Below are 18,668 nucleotides of genomic sequence, written 5' to 3' on the forward strand. Positions count from 1 at the left end.
AAGGGTTTTTTTCAGCTAAGCACACTCTCCTGCATGCATGCCTAAAGTGTTTGCTACCCCAACATTTCATATTCCTAATATGTGGCTGCTGTATGAGAAAGTATTATGTTCTCTTTGTATTGCTTCCTTTATTTGAAATCCCTGGTGTCCTAACCTCGCCGTGTGTATGTAATTTTCTCTTCTGCCTCGATCCCTCCCCTCCCCCCACCGCTGCCTTCTGGGACCTGTGTGTGTTCCAGAAGACGACGGGGCCATTCAGAAAGTGCAGCACAAGTCACGCATGTGCAGCAGGAAACCGGCTGCTGGGTTCCCTTAGTTGCAATGGTGGCACCTGCACCCGAGCCAATGGAATTGCGGGCTCCCTGGACAGGTAAGTTCCTTATTAAAAGTCAGCAGCTACAGTATTCAACCTTTTGACCTTCCTGGGCCACCTTGGAAGAAGAGGAATGGTCTTGGACCACACATAAAATATGCTATGAACAAGGCTAGTTGATGAGCACAAAAAGTTAAGCAGATCACAAGTTACAGATCACGGATATAGATGTACCTATCTGAGTAATTCTGTCCCTAGTAAACCATTGGAAAGATATCTCCCATGGGACTTTGTTGCAGCAATAGAAACCACGCAATTGGAATATATAAAAAAATATATTTTTTGAATAAGAAAATTATAATAAATGTTAATAAAGATTAAATTTTTTTATATTGTTGTGTGATTGTTGATTTCCATTGCTGCAACAAAGTCCCATGGGAGATATCTTTCCAAACCTTTTATTACATTGATATGATCAATATTTTGTTGATACGTTGGTTACTTTGCTATTGGGTGTCTGCATGTACACTGTATTCGTACCTCTTTTTACAACAAAATTAAAACATACTGAATACAGGGGCGTACCTAGAGCATTTGGCACCCGGGGCGGATCCTATATCTGGCACCCCCCCCCCCACCATAAAATGTAAAAACACCCACCGTGTCCCCTGCATACCTCTGCATCCTTCAATATCTTTTTGTCACTACTGTGTACCCCCCCTCTCCACAACTGCACCTCTGGACCCCTTTAAATTACACAGCACCCTGCACCTCTGGACCCCTTTACATTACACAGGACCTTGCACCTAAGGACCTCTTTACATTACACAGGCCCCTGCACCTCTGGACCCCTTTACATTACACAGCAGCCTGCACCTCTGGACCCCTTTACATAACATAGCACCCTGAACCTCCTGACCCCTTTACATTACACAGCGCCCTGCACCTCTGGACCCTTTTACATTACACAGGACCTTGCGCCTAAGGACCTCTTTACATTACACAGCAGCCTGCACCTCTGGACCCCTTTACATTACACAGCTCTTGTACCTCTGGACCCCTTTACATAACATAGCACCCTGAACCTCCTGACCCCTTTACATTACACAGCCCTTGTGCCCATGGATCCCTTTACATTACACAGCACCCTGAACCTCTGGACCCCTTTACATTACACAGCCCTTGTACCTCTGGACCCCTTTACATTACACAGCACCCTGCACCTCTGCACCCCTTTACATTACACAGCCCCTCACAGCTCTGGACCCTCTGCATGTTACACAGATCCCCTACAGTGCAGACCCCCCTCCCTACCATACAGACCCCCATCTACAGTGTAGACCCCCCTACAGTACAGAATCCTCCCCTACAGTGCAGACCCTCCTACAGTACAGACCCCTCCACCCTATAGCGCAGACCCCCCCCTACAGTGCAGACCCTCCTACAGTACAGACCCACCCCCCTACAGCGCAGACCCCCCTACAGTACAGACTCCCCTACAGTACAGAATCCTCACCTACAGTACAGACCCCCCTACATTGCAGAATCTTCCCCTACAGTACAGACCCCCCCTACAGTGCAGGACCCCTTCTACAGTGCAGGACCCCTTCTACAGTGCAGGACCCCCCTACAGTGCAGGAACCCTTCTACAGTGCAGGACCCCCTACAGAGCAGGACCCCTTCTACAGTGCAGACCCCCCTACAGTGCAGGACCCCTTCTAGAGTGCAGGACCCCTTCTAGAGTGCAGGACCCCTTCTACAGTGCAGACCCCCCTACAGTGCAGGACCCCTTCTACAGTGCAGGACCCCCTACAGTGCAGGACCCCCCCTACAGTGCAGGACCCCCCTACAGTGCAGGACCCCCCCTACAGTGCAGGACCCCCCTACAGTGCAGGACCCCTTCTACAGTGCAGGACCCCCCTACAGTGCAGACCCCCTACAGTGCAGGACCCCTTCTACAGTGCAGAACCCCCCTACAGTGCAGGACCCCCCCTACAGTGCAGGACCCCTTCTACAGTGCAGGACCCCTTCTACAGTGCAGGACCCCTATAGTGCATGACCCCTTCTACAGTGCAGGACCCCTTCTACGGAGCAGGACCCCCTACAGTGCAGGACCCCTTCTACAGTGCAGGACCCCCCCTACAGTGCAGGACCCCCCCTACAGTGCAGACCCCCCCTACAGTGCAGACCCCCCCTACAGTGCAGGACCCCCCCTACAGTGCATGACCCACCACAGTAAAGAACCCCCCTACAGTGCAGGACCCCCCTACAGTGCAGGACCCCCCCCTGCAGACCCCTCACAGTGCAGGACCCCCCTACAGTGCAGGACCCCCCCTACAGTGCAGGACCCCCTACAGTGCAGGACCCACCACAGTAAAGAACCTCTAGTGTACCTGGAGCCCAAGGCAGCGGCATTGCAGGGGGGAGGTGCGAGCAGCACCCGAGTGGAGTGTCACCTGTCGGCTCAGTGATCCGGGACCCGGCGCAATAATCCCCTTCTCTCTGTAGTCACGTGACTCACATCGCGCCGTTCAGATCAGTCTCGGGCAGCGGCTGTCACTCACAGCCGAACAGAGTGAAGCCGCCTCCCCCTCCTTGTCTATACAGTGCTGTGCATGGAGGAGGGGGAGGCGGCTTCACTCTGCTCGGCTGTGAGTGACAGCCGCTGCCCGAGACTGATCAGAACGGCAGCACGACGCGACCACAGAGAGAAGGGGAGCCGGGTCCCGGATCACTGAGCCGGCAGATGTCACTCCACTCGGGTGCTGCTTGCACCCCCCCCCCCCGCAATGCCGCCCACTGCCAGTGCCTCGGGCTCCTCACGGCGCTGTCTGACACATCAGTTGCGGAGAGGGGAGGGGGGGGCGCTGGCCTGACACCACCCCCAGTGTGTGGCACCCAGGGCGGCACGCCCCCCCGCTCCCCCACTTAGTACGCCCCTGACTGAATAGAAAATAATATTGATTTGATCTTGAAAGAAAATTGTAGTGAAGCTTTCTTAAATTGTTTTACAAAAGATAGCAAAAATGAATCAATGCAAAGAAACAAAAACTTTACATTAAAGACTCTATGGAGAAAATACTATATTATTGTAATGTACCCAGTATAACAACTTACAGTGGTTCTAAATTGGGGCCAAGCCCCGTTCAATGGGTTTTATTTACTAAAGGCAATTCCACTGTGCACTACAAGTGCAATGCACGAGCACTTGGAAGAGCACTTGGAAATGCAGTCACTGTAGATCTGAGAGTGGCATGCAGGGAATATAAAAAAACAGTATTTTTGCTTGCACATGATTGGATGATAAAATCAGCAGAGCTTCCTCTCATTTCAGATCTTCCCCTTATCTTCCTCTCATTTCAGCACTTCCAAGTGCACTTCCAAATGGACTTGCAGTGCACTTGTAGTGCACAGTGGATTTGCCTTTATTATATCAGCTCCTGTGTGTCTTATAGACACACAGTGCAGGGCTCATGAGCAAGCATGCACAAGTGCCCCCATATCAAGCTGCTTGTTATAGGGGCACTCAGAGAAGAGGAGGAGCCAGGAGCTCCAGCGAGGGACTTGAGAAGAGGATCGGGGCTGCTCTGTGCATAACCATTGCACAAAGCAGGTAAGTATTAAATGTTTGTTATTTTATTTTTATTAACCACTTGCCGCCCGCCATATAGCAAAATGACGGAGGCAAAGTAGCTTCAATATCCTGACCGGAAGTCATATGACATCCAGCAGAATAATAGCCGCCGTTCGCCCGTGGTGGGGGCACGCATCGCGGCGATTGGTGGTGCTGTGTGTCAGTCTGACACACCACTACACCGATCTTGGTAAAGAGTCTCTGATGGAGACTCTTTACCATGTGATCAGCCGTGTCCAATCATGGGTGATCACAGTGTAAACAGGAAGAGACCTTGATCGGCTTTTCCTCACTCGTGTCTGTCAGACACGAGTAGAGGAGAGCCGGTTGACTGCTCCTCTCACAGAGGGGATGTGCGCTGATCGATTATCAGCACAGCCCCCGTGAGGATGCCCACACTGGACCACAAGGGACATCACTAGGACCACCAAGGATGTCACCACCAGGTATGCCACTCTAGACCACCAGGGATGTCAATCAGTGTCCGTAATGGATGCCAATCAGTGCCCACAATGGGCATCACTGATTGGCAGGCATTATTGTTTGGCACTGATTGGCATCCATTTGTACCATTAATTAGTGTACATCAGTGCCACCTATCAATGTCCATCCATGCCCATCTGTGCCACCTATCTGTGCCCATCTGTGCTGCCTATCAGTGCCCATCCGCACGGCCTTTCAGTGCCCATCAGTGCCACCTATGTGTCCCCATCAGTGCTGCATATCAATGCCACCTATTAGTGTCCATCCATGCCGCATATCAGTGCTCATTTGTGCTGCCTATCAGTGCCCATCCGCACCACCTTTCAGTGCCCATCAGTGCCACCTATGTGTACCCATCAGTGCTGCATATTAATGCCACCTATGAGTGCCTATCAGTGCCGCATATTAGTGCCCATCATCAGTGCCCATCATCAGTGCCCATCAGTGCCACCTCATCAATGCCACCTTATTGGTGCCACCTCATCGGTGCCCATCAGTGCCGCTGTATCAGTGCCCATCAGTGAAGGAGAAAACGTACTTATTTACAAAGCTTTGTAACAGAAACAAAAAAAATCTATTTTTTTTTCAATTTATTTTTATTTTATTTATTTTTTATTTGTTTAGCATTAAAATTCCATAGGGGATCAAATACCACCAAAACAAAGCTCTATGTGTGGGAACAAAATTATCAAAATTTAGTTTGGGTACAGTGTAGCATGACTGCGCAATTGTCATTCAAAGTGCGACAGTGCTGAAAGCTGAAAATTGGTCTGGGCAGGAAGGTGTATAAGTGCCCAGTATTGTAAGTAATAAGTGGTTAAAATGTTACTGAACCCAGGACCCTGCATTTACCATATCTTGTCTCCCACAGTACACAGAACATGGAAATTTAATTATTTTAGTAAATATAAACTGCTAAATACCTTTTCTCATCAGTAATTTATAGCAGTCAGTGTCTTGTTAAAGCTTGTAGGCATTTTCATTCTGCTCTGACTGTCCTATAAGGCTGCAGGACCCCTGACCCTCGACCGTGCTGATGATTGGCCATGTGCTAATCACAACCCCCCCCCCCAAGAAAAGAAAAAACCATTGAGCAATACACACTAAACTGAGCATGTGCAGCTTGTCCCCCAGCCTCTGTTCCATCAGGAGGTGGTTTGTGGACAGTGGAAGACAGGGAGGACCGGAGAAGAAAGGATCAAACAGCCTTTTTACACAATGCAGAGAATGAACCCCTTAGGTTCCACAGTGAGTATAACAAGAATGCTTTACTGCATATACACACTGATGTTATTATTGTGGGTTTAGTAACACTTTAAATCTTTAATTGCACTTTAAACTACATAAACCATAGACATCAGGACCACATTTCAGTTTGTCTCTTAAAATCTCATCTTCTTTAAGCTGTCAGTTTGTTAAAAATGTTGGTGTCATGTACAGTAGTGATGGTCATCTCCAACATGACATCTGATCTCGCCTGGAGTAGCATGTGAAATATTTAAACTTTTTTGCTAGTTTTGGATAGCGTAGGGGTGGGTTAAATCCCAAAAGCTTTGTGAAACCCCCTCTTAAATTGTTGTTACCATGACAGATGTCCCTATTAGAAGGTGTCTTGGAAGGAAAGGAAATATACAGTAGGTCTAATTTTCCCTGCAGGACAGCAGAAAACATCTGAGAGAGCATTAACACTACCCTATCCAAATTTTTTTAAAAAGTGTTGATTTTAGATAGATGTATAGATAGATGTATGATATTTAAATATCAGCAGTGTAACTACCTGCATTTGATCTAGTATTAGTCCTTTGCAGTCCCTGTACAGCAGAGCTAACTCCGGGGAATGGGAATCAACACAGGAAGCCAATCAGGTTTGCTGCAGTGCTAGGGGCATACTGATAGGAGGAGAGTAGAGAGACAGAAATATGAGCTCATCAGTGTGCTGCTTCTCCTTTCACTTTGTGTACACAGGGTGGGGACATGTATGTGAAAGTGAATCGGTAGCATAAAAAAATCAGGTTCCCTCTCCTGCTAGACAGGGTTGTGCTGTAGGGAAGAGCTATGTGAATCGCAGGACTATATTAACAGACATGCTAATCCTTCTGCAGGTAAAACAGCTCCTAGATATGCATTTGTTTTGTGTATTTAGGTGTTTACCTGGAGTTCCCTTTTCTGCATGTCTTGCAGAAACCTTTCACTATTTGAATTTTGGTTAATCTAGCTATTCACGGTTAAATTCTCTTTAGTTCATCCAGCTTGCGGGATCCCACAAGCTGAACCAGAGAAAAGCATTGCTAAACGGCATAGATGTAGGAACCTCCCACTGCCTGAGTACAAGGGCACTGACGAGCAGTGATGGCATCTGACAGGATGCCGTCACTGCCCAAAATTTTCCAGAATTAATTTTTTTATCCTCAATCAATTTTTTTAATTTGTTTGTGTAGCCAGTTGGTGCTTGCAGGGCCACTCATGGCTGGAACGTAGGTTGATTCAACAGGAATTGGACGAAATCAAAGCTTCCTATGACCAGCATTAGGAAAGGAAACAAGACTCTGGAATTGTCTTTGAAGATAGCTCTTTAATGAAAGTTTTGCACAGGAACAAAGTCGGTAACTACTTAGGAAGACACCAGAAAATAACATGTTAGTCCAAAGTGGCCTAGTGTTGCCTAACATTATAGTACACAAGGATATTTAGTATAAATTCAAAAACTAGCAATCCAATATTTGTTTCCCTGCATCCCTGTTATATTCTATATTTACTACACCAATTATAACATAAACTACATTTCAGTGCTGTTTACTTGCAGAAACTAACTACTTTTCGCTTGTACTATGTCAGCACAGAAGTAATGTTGGCTGTTAATTTCCCACAGTTACTAGTTGCTTTTTGGAAGTGGCATCTCGTCAACTGTAGCTGATGGCTGTGCAATTGCTGATGACTGTTCTTCAATTCACTCTGATTCATGAGAAGAGCTCCCTCCTGAATCATTTCTGTTTTCTTTTTTATTCTTTCTGATTTCTTTACTTTTTTCTTCCTCACTGGATTTATTTTCTTCAGATTCATATTTTTGTTTCCTTTGTGAATTCTTTTCTTTCTGTTTTTCATGTCTCTTTACCCTAGCTGTATGTGTTTTTTTATTCTCCTCTATTTCTTCTTTTGATTCTTTGTTTTCTCTTTCCAGTTCCTTCTTGACTGATATTCTCCCTGATTTACATTCTCTTCGTGTATGGTTTTCTCCATGCTTACCCTTTCCCCTTTGTTCTATGGTCCTGTTATGCCTATGTGTACAGGTACCATTATGTTCACAGGTAGTATTATCATGGTGTCTTCCCTTGGTACATTTATGTTCATGTCTCTTCACCCTAGCTGTATGGGTTTTTTTACTTTCCTCTATTTCTTCTTTTGATTCTTCATTTTCTCTTTCCAATACCTTGTTGTCTGATATTCTTCCTGATTTACATTCTGTTCTTGTACAGTTTTCTCCATGCTTACATTTTCCCCTGTGTTCCCATTTCTTCTCATGCTTGTGTTCAATGGTCCTGTTATGCCTATGTGTACAGGTACCGTTATGTTCACCGGTAGTATTATCATGGTGTCTTCCCTTGGTACATTTATGTTCATGTCTCTGGGTCCCGTTACTTCCATGCTTACGTGTTTCATTGCAGTTGTGATGCCTGGTATGTTTTACCTGATCTTCCCTTTCCCCAGGTTCCTGTCCTGTTGTCTCTCCTTCTTTATAGTTGAGCTTTTGTCCCAGACTAGGAGATTTGGCATGTCTTTTCTCCCTAACTACATTGTGTACATTTTCCCCCTGATTGTGACTTGGGCTGGAATTTTCTCTTTTTAAATAGCCGAGTAAATCTCTTGGGTATCTGCTGACGTGATTACCAGTTTTTTTTCTGGCTTCTCTTTTCTCTCTAACTTCATTATCTGCATTTTTCCATTGATTGTAACTTGGGTTGTTAGATTTATTTTTCTTGGCCACATTTTGACCTACCCTTTCTCCTGGTTCCTGTCCTTTTCTCTCTCCTTCTTTATGGCCTAGTTTTTCTCCATGATTACCAGATCCGGCATGTCTTTTCTCTCTAACTACATTGCCTGCATGCTCTTGTTGACTCTTCTCTGCTGCTATGGCCAGTCCCTTGTCATTCTGGTTCTTCTGTTGATTCTCTTTTGTTTTATGACTGTTTTCTCCATGATTAGCCTGTCTATTCTCTTCTGCTATCTTATGACCCTTTTCACTGTGATTTTTGTTTCTCTTTGCCTCTGCTATGTCGTGAACTTTTTCACCATGATTTTGTTGTCCTTGCTCATTAATTTCCTCAGATTTGGAATTTTCATTTACATCCCTAGTTTCCTTATTTGAACGGGCTCTTCTTTCTCCCTTCTTCTGACCTCGTCTTTCTCCCTTCTGATGTACCCCTTCTCCTGGTTCCTGTCCTTTTCTCTCTCCTTCTTTATGGCCTACATTTTCCCCATGATTACCAGATCCAGCATGTCTTTTCTCTCTAACTGTATTGTCTACATGCTGTTGTTGACTCTTCTCTGCTGCTGTGGCCAGTCCCTCTTCACCATGTTTCTCTTGTTGCTTCTCTTTTGCTGTTTCAATACCCTTTTTTTCATGTTTAGCCTGTCTATTCTCTTCTGCTATCTTATGACCCTTTTCACTGTGATTTTTGTTTCTCTTTCCCTCTGCTATGCTGCAACCTTTTTCACTATGATTTTGTTGTCCTTGCTCATTAATTTCCTCAGATTTGGAATTTTCATTTATATCCCTAGCTTCCTCATTTGAACTGGCTCTTCTTTCTCCCTTCTTCTGACCTCTTCTTTCTCCCTTCTGATGTACCCCTTCACCTGGTTTCTGTCCTTTTTTCTCTCCTTCTTTATGGCCTAAATTTTCCCCATGATTACCAGATCCAGCGTGTCTTTTCTCTCTAACTGCATTGCCTGCATGCTCTTGTTGACTCTTCTCTGCTGCTGTGGCCAGTCCCTCTTCACCATGTGTCTCTTGTTGCTTCTCCTTTGCTGTTTCAATACCCTTTTTTTCATGTTTAGCCTGTCTATTCTCTTCTGCTATCTTATAACCCTTTTCACTATGATTTTTGTTTCTCTTTCCCTCTGCTATGTTGTGACCTTTTTCACCATGATTTTGTTGTCCTTGCTCATTAATTTCCTCAGATTTGGAATTTTCATTTACATCCCTAGCTTCCTTATTTGAATGGGCTCTTCTTTCTCCCTTCTTCTGACCTCTTCTTTCTCCCTTCTGATGTAACCCTTCACCTGGTTTCTGTCCTTTTCTCTCTCCTTCTTTATGGCCTAAATTTTCCCCATGATTACCAGATCCAGCATGTCTTTTCTCTCTAACTGCATTGCCTGCATGCTCTTGTTGACTCTTCTCTGCTGCTGTTGCCAGTCCCTCTTCACCGTGTTTCTCTTGTTGCTTCTCCTTTGCTGTTTCAATACCCTTTTTTTCATGTTTGGCCTGTCTATTCTCTTCTGCTATCTTATGACCCTTTTCACTGTGGTTTTTGTTTCTCTTTCCCTCTGCTATGCTGCAACCTTTTTCACTATGATTTTGTTGTCCTTGCTCATAAATTTCCTCAGATTTGGAATTTTCATTTACATCCATAGCTTCCTCATTTGAACATGCTCTTCTTTCTCCCTTCTTCTGACTTCTTCTTTCTCCCTTCTGATGTAACCCTTCTCCTGGTTCCTGTCCTTTTCTCTCTCCTTCATTATGGTCTAGCTTTTCCCCATTATTACCAGAATTAGCATGTCTTTTCTCTCTAACTGTATTGTCTACATGCTGTTGTTGACTCTTCTCTGCTGCTGTGGCCAGTCCCTCTTCACCATGTTTCTCTTGTTGCTTCTCTTTTGCTGTTTCAATACCCTTTTTTTCATGTTTAGCCTGTCTATTCTCTTCTGCTATCTTATGACCCTTTTCACTGTGATTTTTGTTTCTCTTTCCCTCTGCTATGTTGTGACCTTTTTCACCATGATTTTGTTGTCCTTGCTCTTTAATTTCTTCAGATTTGGAATTTTCATTTATATCCCTAGCTTCCTCATTTGAATGGGCTCTTCTTTCTCCCTTCTTATGTACCCCTTCTCCTGGTTCCTGTCCTTTTCTTTCCCCTTCATTATGGCCTAGCGTTTCCCCGTTATTACCAGAATTAGCATGTCTTTTCTCTCTAACTGCATTGCCTACATGCTGTTGTTGACTCTTCTCTGCTGCTGTGGCCAGTCCCTCTTCACCATGTTTCTCTTGTTGCTTCTCCTTTGCTGTTTCAATACCCTTTTTTTCATGTTTAGCCTGTCTACTCTCTTCTGCTATCTTGTGATTCTTTTCACCTCTTCTCTTTCCCCCTTCCATTGTGCAAACTCTTTCATCATGATTTTCTCTTCTCTTTCCCTCTGTTATATTGCGACCTCTTTCACCATGATTTTCTCTTTTCTTCCCCTCTGCTATTTTGCGACCTCTTTCACCATCATCTTCTTCAATACTCTGTTCATCCTTTTCACTGACATCTCTCTTTCCTCTTGATTTGCCCTGTTTGACCCCATCTTCTTCACTGCTCTGTTTATCATCTTCTCTGCTTTGTCCATCTTCAAGGCTACTATTTTTTGTTTCACGATTGACGTCTCTTTCGTGTCTTACTTTGTTATCGCCATTCTTGTGATGTGTTTCTTGCTTTACATCATTATATCCTTGTGCGGATTCTAAACATAAAATACAAAGCTTTTAGTAACACTTGAAAATATATTACCTAATAAATAGCTAATATCAAGTAGGTGGCTTTACTGTTTTTTAAACATTCAGTTCTCCCAAGTACACTTGCACACAGCTAAGGAATTTTTAGATATAGTCCAGTGCATAAACAATTAGACCATCCAAGTGCTAATCAATATGCAATCAATAAATCAAACAGACTCAGTTGTGTAGGTTAAGGGATAAGTTCACCTTTTGCAACATGTTACTTGTTTCACCTATATGTAACATGTTCCAGCAGCTGCAGCCTGTCCTCCTCTCCCCCCTCCCAGTGACAGAGAGTGGGCATCTTCTCCGAGAGCCCACTGTCATTGTTTGAAAATAGCGCAGCCACACGCGGTTCCGCCCACCCAGCCGTGCCATTCTTTAACAGGGTTCAGTATGTAGCACACTCCCCTTAGGGTTTGTTGAGTGTTGACTTCATAGGTCTCTCCCTGGTTACCTGCAGGTGGTTGCCAATGGTTCCCACTTAGATGCAAAGGGTTTCCCACTTAGGTGCAGAGAGTTTCCCACTTAGGTGCAGAGGGTTCCCCACTATGTTGCTAGGGATTTTTGCGTGGTTGCTGTGAGAACCTACTTGTTCCACCCTTACTCCCACTTGCTCACCGCTCAAAGACCAGTCCAGGGTATTTGGGGTTTGTATCTTATTTAGAACTTGGATGGGAGAAGTGATAAGTGGGATACTCTAACTAGAACTATTCACAATCGATAATGACAATACTCACTTGACCTCACCAGATTATCTGTAGAAGCAGACATACTGCTTTTAACCATACAGCCACATGTATGGAAGAATTAAGTCTTCTTGTTCTCTCTAGCTGCAGACTTGATGCACTAAATTATTTGCAGGATGCTCTCTAGCACCCCCTTTACTGGCTGTTCTAGCTAAAGGGGCGGTCCTCACTCGACAGGCCCCAAAGACACAGATCTGTACTCACAATAGGCAGAATCAGATGCTTTCTGGCATCTCCCTTCCATCAGTTTGAATATCTAACATGAATCCATTCCATGAATTTCCACCAAATTGAGTGCACAGAACTGATATAATGTATGCGTTCCACCTCAGTTTAGTATAACTAATGTATATAAATAACAATATATTTAGGAATACTTACCACTGATGCCAGTAACACATCTCATTCCACAGCTGATTTCACAGCAGATTTTGTTATCGTGACAGTCGTCATCTGAAGTACAGGCTGGCTGTGCGCAGGCGCTACAATTTCTAACACTCTTGTTTTCTTGCCCTGAAGTGGTTGAATTTTTTTTGGTGAATACAGGACATTTTTGGTGTTTCTTCCGACCTGCAAACAATTCCTTAGTTAAATAACAGTACAAATATAACTGCATTTAGATGGCAAATAACAAAAGTATATACAACCACCCGGCAGGTGTAAATGAAATTGTGTCTGTTTTCACCCATCTACCTCTAAACTGGTCTGTCTGCTAAAAAGAAATTAAAAGGTGTCCATCCCCTTCCATCTAGGCAGATCAGAAGGCAGTCGGGTGTAAATGGAGAGTGCAGTTCATTTTCTCCCACCGGTCCATAGAGCAAAGCGGGCTTGGTCCATGTCCACTCTGTATAAACTGAGCGGATACAGACCAGTCATCCACCCCCTCTGCTCTGATCAGCATGGGATCAGCGGACAGATTCCCTGTTGATCACAACAGAGTCCGTCCAAGTAAGGGGCCTGACAAAAATACAATTTTTTTTTAAATGTATATCTTACTTAATGAATCCACAATGAATATAAATCCACTCTGTGCACCACACTAAAATCACACTAACAGGAAGTAAAAGGAAATGTCTCCAAAAGAGTGGAAAAGCCTGTTTTAAGCTGGCCATACATTGAAGACATTTTTGTCAGGTTCCTGATGAACCCACTGATATTCAAACTGTGTGTGGTCCTGTCAGAATCCCACGGGACGTATGAGGTCCTCCGACTGGACATCCTGGGTTCTGAAAATTGAAAATGCCAGGTAAAGACATTTTCAGCCAAACAGCAGCTGTATCCAAGCAGATGCAGCCACTGTTTGGGTATTCTGACAGCTGTAGTTGCAGGCTGTCTGAATAGGTGGCAGAGGGGATTCATCCATTCAGCACTGGGGGGGGGGGGGGGGGGGCGAGTGATTTCTCTTGTTCATTCTGGATTTCTGGATTTCCCATCAATTTTTATATGGAAAAGTTGCATTGCTTCTGCAAAGCCCCCCCCCCCATATGCTCTAATCCAATTTTTACCTTATCTGTGCTCCCTTTCTGCTTATTTCTCATCCTCCACAGCCAGCAACATCACCCAGCACTTCCAAGACTAAAGGCGCATGTGACCTCCTCCCCCATGGGAGTGCTTGCGTCTAGAAAAATCATTTCTTGGTGTAAATCCCCTTAATTATGAACACTAAAAAATTACTAGAGGCTCCAACCCTTCCATGCTTCTTGTAAGATTCTCCATGGAAGCTGGACATCACTGTAAACTTTGCTACTTCAGTGATTTTCACTATCTTTCAGGTCCTGTGCTGAGCATCTGCCCTGCTGCATAATGCACACAGAAGATTTCTCACTGTTTATCAGTGAATTTAAAGCATTGTCTGATTGGACCAGGTGGAGAGGCAGGCCAGTGATGTCACAGTGATGTCACAGTGATGTCACAGTCCTCACCCCACCCAATCAAAGAACACTTTACATTCACTGAAAAAAAAAAAAACCTCCTGTGTTCACTATGCAGCAGTGCAGCCACCCAGTACAGGAAGCTAATGAAGATGACTGGAGTAGCCTTGTCTAGTACAATAATTTCCAGTTACATACTTACTTACTTTGGTCCAAGCTGAACCAATGTAACAATGTAGTGATGTAAAAATGACCAAACCTAAACCTCAATTTTAAGCTGCTGTCAGTCACCCCTGGACATAAATCACACTAAATCTGATAGGGTGTCAGGGGTCAGAAAGATACTACTTTACATATTATGTCACTTAGAAATGATAGAATAGCAGAACATTGAAACACTATCATTTATTTTTTGGCAGCATTAATATTGATATATCTATATGTATACAGTATATGTATCTCTCTCTCTCTCTCTCTCTCTCTCTATATATATATATATAGATCTATCTATCTATCTACGGTATCTATCTATCTATCTATCTATCTATCTATCTATCTATATATATATATATATATATATATATATATATATATATATATATATATATACTTATTTTGTACATATATCATATATATAGCAAGACGTGCAAGACATTCAAGACATTCCATTTATCTGGGCCTCAACCTTTTTCTACCCTGTAAAGAGTAGTGATGATTTAAAAAAAATGCAATAATTCACAGCAAATAGATTTCTATTACAGAAAGCAGGCCAGTGAAATTAGAACTGTGAAATTTTCTCGTGAGGAATTAAATGACCTTTGGACATATCCTTACTTGTAAGTTAAGCATGTAAAGGTCTATGCACAAGAATACACTTTCATGACTGGAGGAAATATATATTTTTTTCTATTCTGCTTCTCTTTAGTAAGCTTGTGTATAACCACATTCAGACATTTTTTTGTCAACTAAGCATAAACCTGGACCACTTTTAGACTGACAACATGGCAAACATCAATGAAGAGTTAAAAAATGTAATGTAAATGACATTGTTGACTGTCCTGCCTTATCATGTTTAAATGTATGTCAAAGTCACAGCCCAAAATCCAAAAGAATCTCAACAATAAGGGACATATTTATAAAGGAATGGATGTGGCATTCGCCAAGTAGTCACAGTTTAATTAATGATTTCCTCTAATTTAAAAGAAATGCCAGGCACTTTAAAGTAAATATTTGGTGAAAGTCACATTTACGGGTTTGTAAATTTGCACAAATGTCACCTAATGCAGCACTTCCAATGCCATCGCAGCCCTGCTTTATGTCAAATGAACAGATTAGCGCAAAAAGCCTTAGAGATTGGTCCGGATATTATTTTTATTTGTCAAAGTAAGAGGGATTTTTTTATTCTTTTAATGTGGCAAATAAAAATGATATCTGAACCGTTCCCGGAGAATTGGTGGTCTCGTGCTTTCACTTCACATGACCTGATTCTCCTACCTGTAGGAGTTCCAATGGGCATTAGGGCTGATTTATACCATGCAACCTGCTGGTGTACATTGGTAGGGTGCAGTGCTGAAGCACTAAGCCTGGTGCATCACACTATTTCATGCCGTACTTTTATTTAGCGCACACCATAGCAACACAGTGTTGTGAGCTGACATCATAGGAAACAAGGCAAATGTCCTTGTCTTTGCGTTGAGACTGTGGTGGGTATCCCTGCCCAGTGCATCCCAATGCAAATAGTGTGAATGGGCCCTGCAATCATCTGATTTCTTCAGAACCCCTACCAAGCTTGGATTCCAGTACTCTACCACCTTAACTCCAGAACATCCCAGTACCACTGGCATTAAAGCTTAACCCCAGCCCAGATGTTTTGTTTTAGTTTTGGATAGAGTAGTAAAGAGTTAGATTCAATTGGGTTTTGATTTCTGTCTGTGACCTTATTCATCAGGAGATTTTTTATTTACTTCCTATTGTTGTAGTACCTATGCAACACATTGGGGTGCACCTTTCACTGGGACAGGTGAACAAAGAAAGCAAAAAAAAAAAACAGTCAGAAGTTCTAATGCCACTATTATGGCCCTGTTGGAGAGAAATCTTGATAGTTGAAATCTGAAAAATCGGGTCACAGAGGGAGTCAAAACTTGACAGAGGCACTAACTCTTCCCAGATCCATCCAAAACAAAATAAACAGGTTTGGCTGGAGTTGAGCTCAAGCCATCTTTCTATATGGCTGGTTCCTCTTCTGTGCGTGCCATGCAGATTCTGTATCATTGTCTACATTGGGGTTGATTTACTAAAGCTGGGGAATGCAAAATCTGGTGCAGTTTTTCATAGAAACCAATCAGCTTCAAGATTTTTAAAGCTTAATTGAACAAGCCAAAGTTAAAAGCTTATTGGCTACCATGCGCAGCTGCACCAGATTCTGTGTGCACAAGTTTTAGTTAATCAATCCCATTGTGTACCTGGCAGCAAAAAAACCTGTGAAAGACACACCCCTAGATAATACCAAAATACCAACCAAGCCGTCCTCTTCAGTCATCCCAAGACCTCCTGCTCTCTAGCTCCCTTGTCACCTCCTCCCATGCTCGCCTCCAGGATTTCTCAGAGCTTCTCCCATCCTTTGGAACTCCCTACCCCAATCTGTCCAACTGTCCCCTAATCTATCCATCTTTAGACGATCCCTGAAAACTCTTCTCTTCAAAGAAGCCTATCCTCCCTCTAACTAACACTGTTTTACTTCCTCCATCAGCTCATCCCCCCACAGCTATTACCTTTTGTATCAATTGCCCCTTCCTTTTTAGAATGTAAGCTGTAATGAGCAGGGCCCTCTGATTCCTCTTGTACCAAATTGTAATGTAACTGTAATGTCTGCCCTCATGTTGTAAAGCCCTGAGCAAACTGTTGGCACTATATAAAACCTGTATAATAATAATAATAGATAAGGCCAGAGACGAACTTCTCATTTAGGGCCCATACACACTGGCTTAAAGAATGCTGCTTCTACAGTTTTGCATTTTGCCTGTAGAAGCAGCTCAGTGTTTTCCTATGCATCCAGGACGATTAGAGGCATATTTTAAGCCCAAGAGGCAGGAAAAACAAAAACTTTCTGGTTTGCGTTGTTGATTGGAGCTTTCTGGCAGAAACAATGCCACAAACCTAAAATTGATTTAACCAATTTAACATAAACCTTCTAAGCTTGGATGTGTTTCGGCACCTTGTACACCATTACTGCACCTTGCAGAAGTCCAAGGAGGTAAATTAGTGAATCTCCTAAAAAATGCATGCCTTTGGAAATGCTGTTACTCCCATTGCTACCAACTACAAGGAGTAAATTAGAAGTGTTATGTTAACTGGTCCATAACAGTAGGATAAGCATGTTGGCTAAATGTTTTCCATGTTTACCCTGCAATGATGGTCCTGTGTTCACTTCCAACCAGGAAAACTATCTACATGGAGAATTAGCATGTTCTCCCCAGCTTTTCTTAGGGCTCCTCCTTCAATCCAAAGGATGCTGATAAATTTCACACAAATTGAGTGTGTAGAGACGTTAGATTGTAAGTTTCTTTAGCATTAATGCATTTAAAGTAGAACTATAGGCAAAACATATTTTTTTATATTTTGGATAGAGCAAGGAAGGGTTATAACCCCTGTAAGATTTTGTGTCCCATTGCGGAGATTTATCTTCACTTCCTGTTCCATAGCCCAACAGGAAGTGAGAGGAAATCCCTGTCAATCAAGGGGATTCCTTGGGGTCACCAGAACTAGTGAAGATTTCCCCCTTTATTACTTTTCTGGGGACAACACAAAATTTGATAATGTGTGGGTAATTTCTCTTACTTTCAATGATAATGGTAAACAGGACCAATACAGAGGGTGAATCTCCTTAATGGGGGCATAGACAGCAATACAAGCTGGCAGGTGTTCTAATCCCTCTCCACTATGTGCAAAACAAAAAAAAAAAGTTTTCGCCTTTAGTTATACTTTAAGTAAAGCTTTATCCAAACAAATAAAATAATAGCATACAATGAAATAGGCACTTACCATCGGGGATTGATCTTGCTGTCACTGCTACCAGCAGCAAGGAAAAGATGAGAAGCTTCATTCTCAGTGGCACCAGGTCTATTCAGTGTATGTGTATACCGTGCTCAGGAGAAAGGAGTTCTTCAGCTGATGTTCTTCTGTCACTTTCTCTGCTATATATACCTGGCTGGAGCCATTATTCTCCCTTGTATCATACACAAGGATCAGCCCCTGCAATTAATGAATTATCCCAGGTGAAAGAAACCCATCATTAGTGACTGGTAAGAGAGGTGGCACTTTTCTGTAAAGGTCACTGGCTACGTATGTCAACCTATTGAGTTCTCACATTTGTACTTATTGTTTTAATGTAAACTCTATTCCCAGAATGAACCATTTAATAAATATTATGTTCTCACTATTTATATTGCCCAGTCCACTCAAATCCAATAGCTTTTTACTGGTGAGACAGACCTGGCTCCAGGATAAATCAACTGGACCTATTAAACATAGCTGGAGCTGTCACTTCTTGAATTCCTTTTTTCATCACTACTACAGAGGTCTCTGTTAGGTTAACCTGTTTTACAGAAAGGTGCCCTTACTACAAGCTTGCAAATTAGTCCTTACAGGAGTGTATAGTGCTTGACCAGTGTTTTTGAAATGCACTGTTCACTGTTCTTTACGTCTAGACGAAAAGAGATTTCATCTCCAAATATGGAAAGGTTTCTTCACAGTAAGAGCTGTGAAAATGTGGAATAGACTCCCTGCAGAGGTGGTTCTGGCATGCTCAGGGGATTGCTTTAAGAAGGGCCTGGATTATTTCATAAGTGTACATAATATAACTGGGTACTAA

At 43.1% G+C, this 18,668-nt stretch overlaps 2 protein-coding genes across 5 annotated transcripts in view; one reads left to right on the forward strand and one right to left on the reverse strand.

Annotated features, from left to right (window-relative positions):
* LOC143923952 (bile salt export pump-like) overlaps positions 1–18,668 on the forward strand; it is a 156,933-nt gene that overhangs the window by 43,800 nt on the left and 94,465 nt on the right. The gene's annotated exons all lie outside the window — the stretch shown is intronic.
* Positions 6,983–17,993, reverse strand: LOC143923953 (uncharacterized). Of its 4 annotated transcripts, XM_077447906.1 has the most exons (4): positions 17,840–17,992; positions 12,309–12,497; positions 7,858–11,144; positions 6,983–7,611 (listed from the first exon to the last, which is right to left on the reverse strand). In XM_077447906.1, exons 1-4 carry the CDS (start codon positions 17,898–17,900, stop codon positions 7,378–7,380), a joined length of 3,771 nt encoding a protein of 1,256 aa, XP_077304032.1. In that variant the 5' UTR covers positions 17,901–17,992; the 3' UTR covers positions 6,983–7,377. The 4 variants fall into 4 exon arrangements, with proteins under 4 accessions (XP_077304032.1, XP_077304030.1, XP_077304029.1 ...); XM_077447904.1 differs by having other exon boundaries at positions 6,983–11,144; positions 12,309–12,440; XM_077447903.1 differs by having other exon boundaries at positions 6,983–11,144.

Source organism: Lithobates pipiens, unplaced genomic scaffold, assembly GCF_037356315.1.
Source record: "Lithobates pipiens isolate NorthernLeopardFrog02 unplaced genomic scaffold, aLitPip1_a1.2 Scaffold_22, whole genome shotgun sequence".
NCBI lineage: Eukaryota > Metazoa > Chordata > Amphibia > Anura > Ranidae > Lithobates > Lithobates pipiens.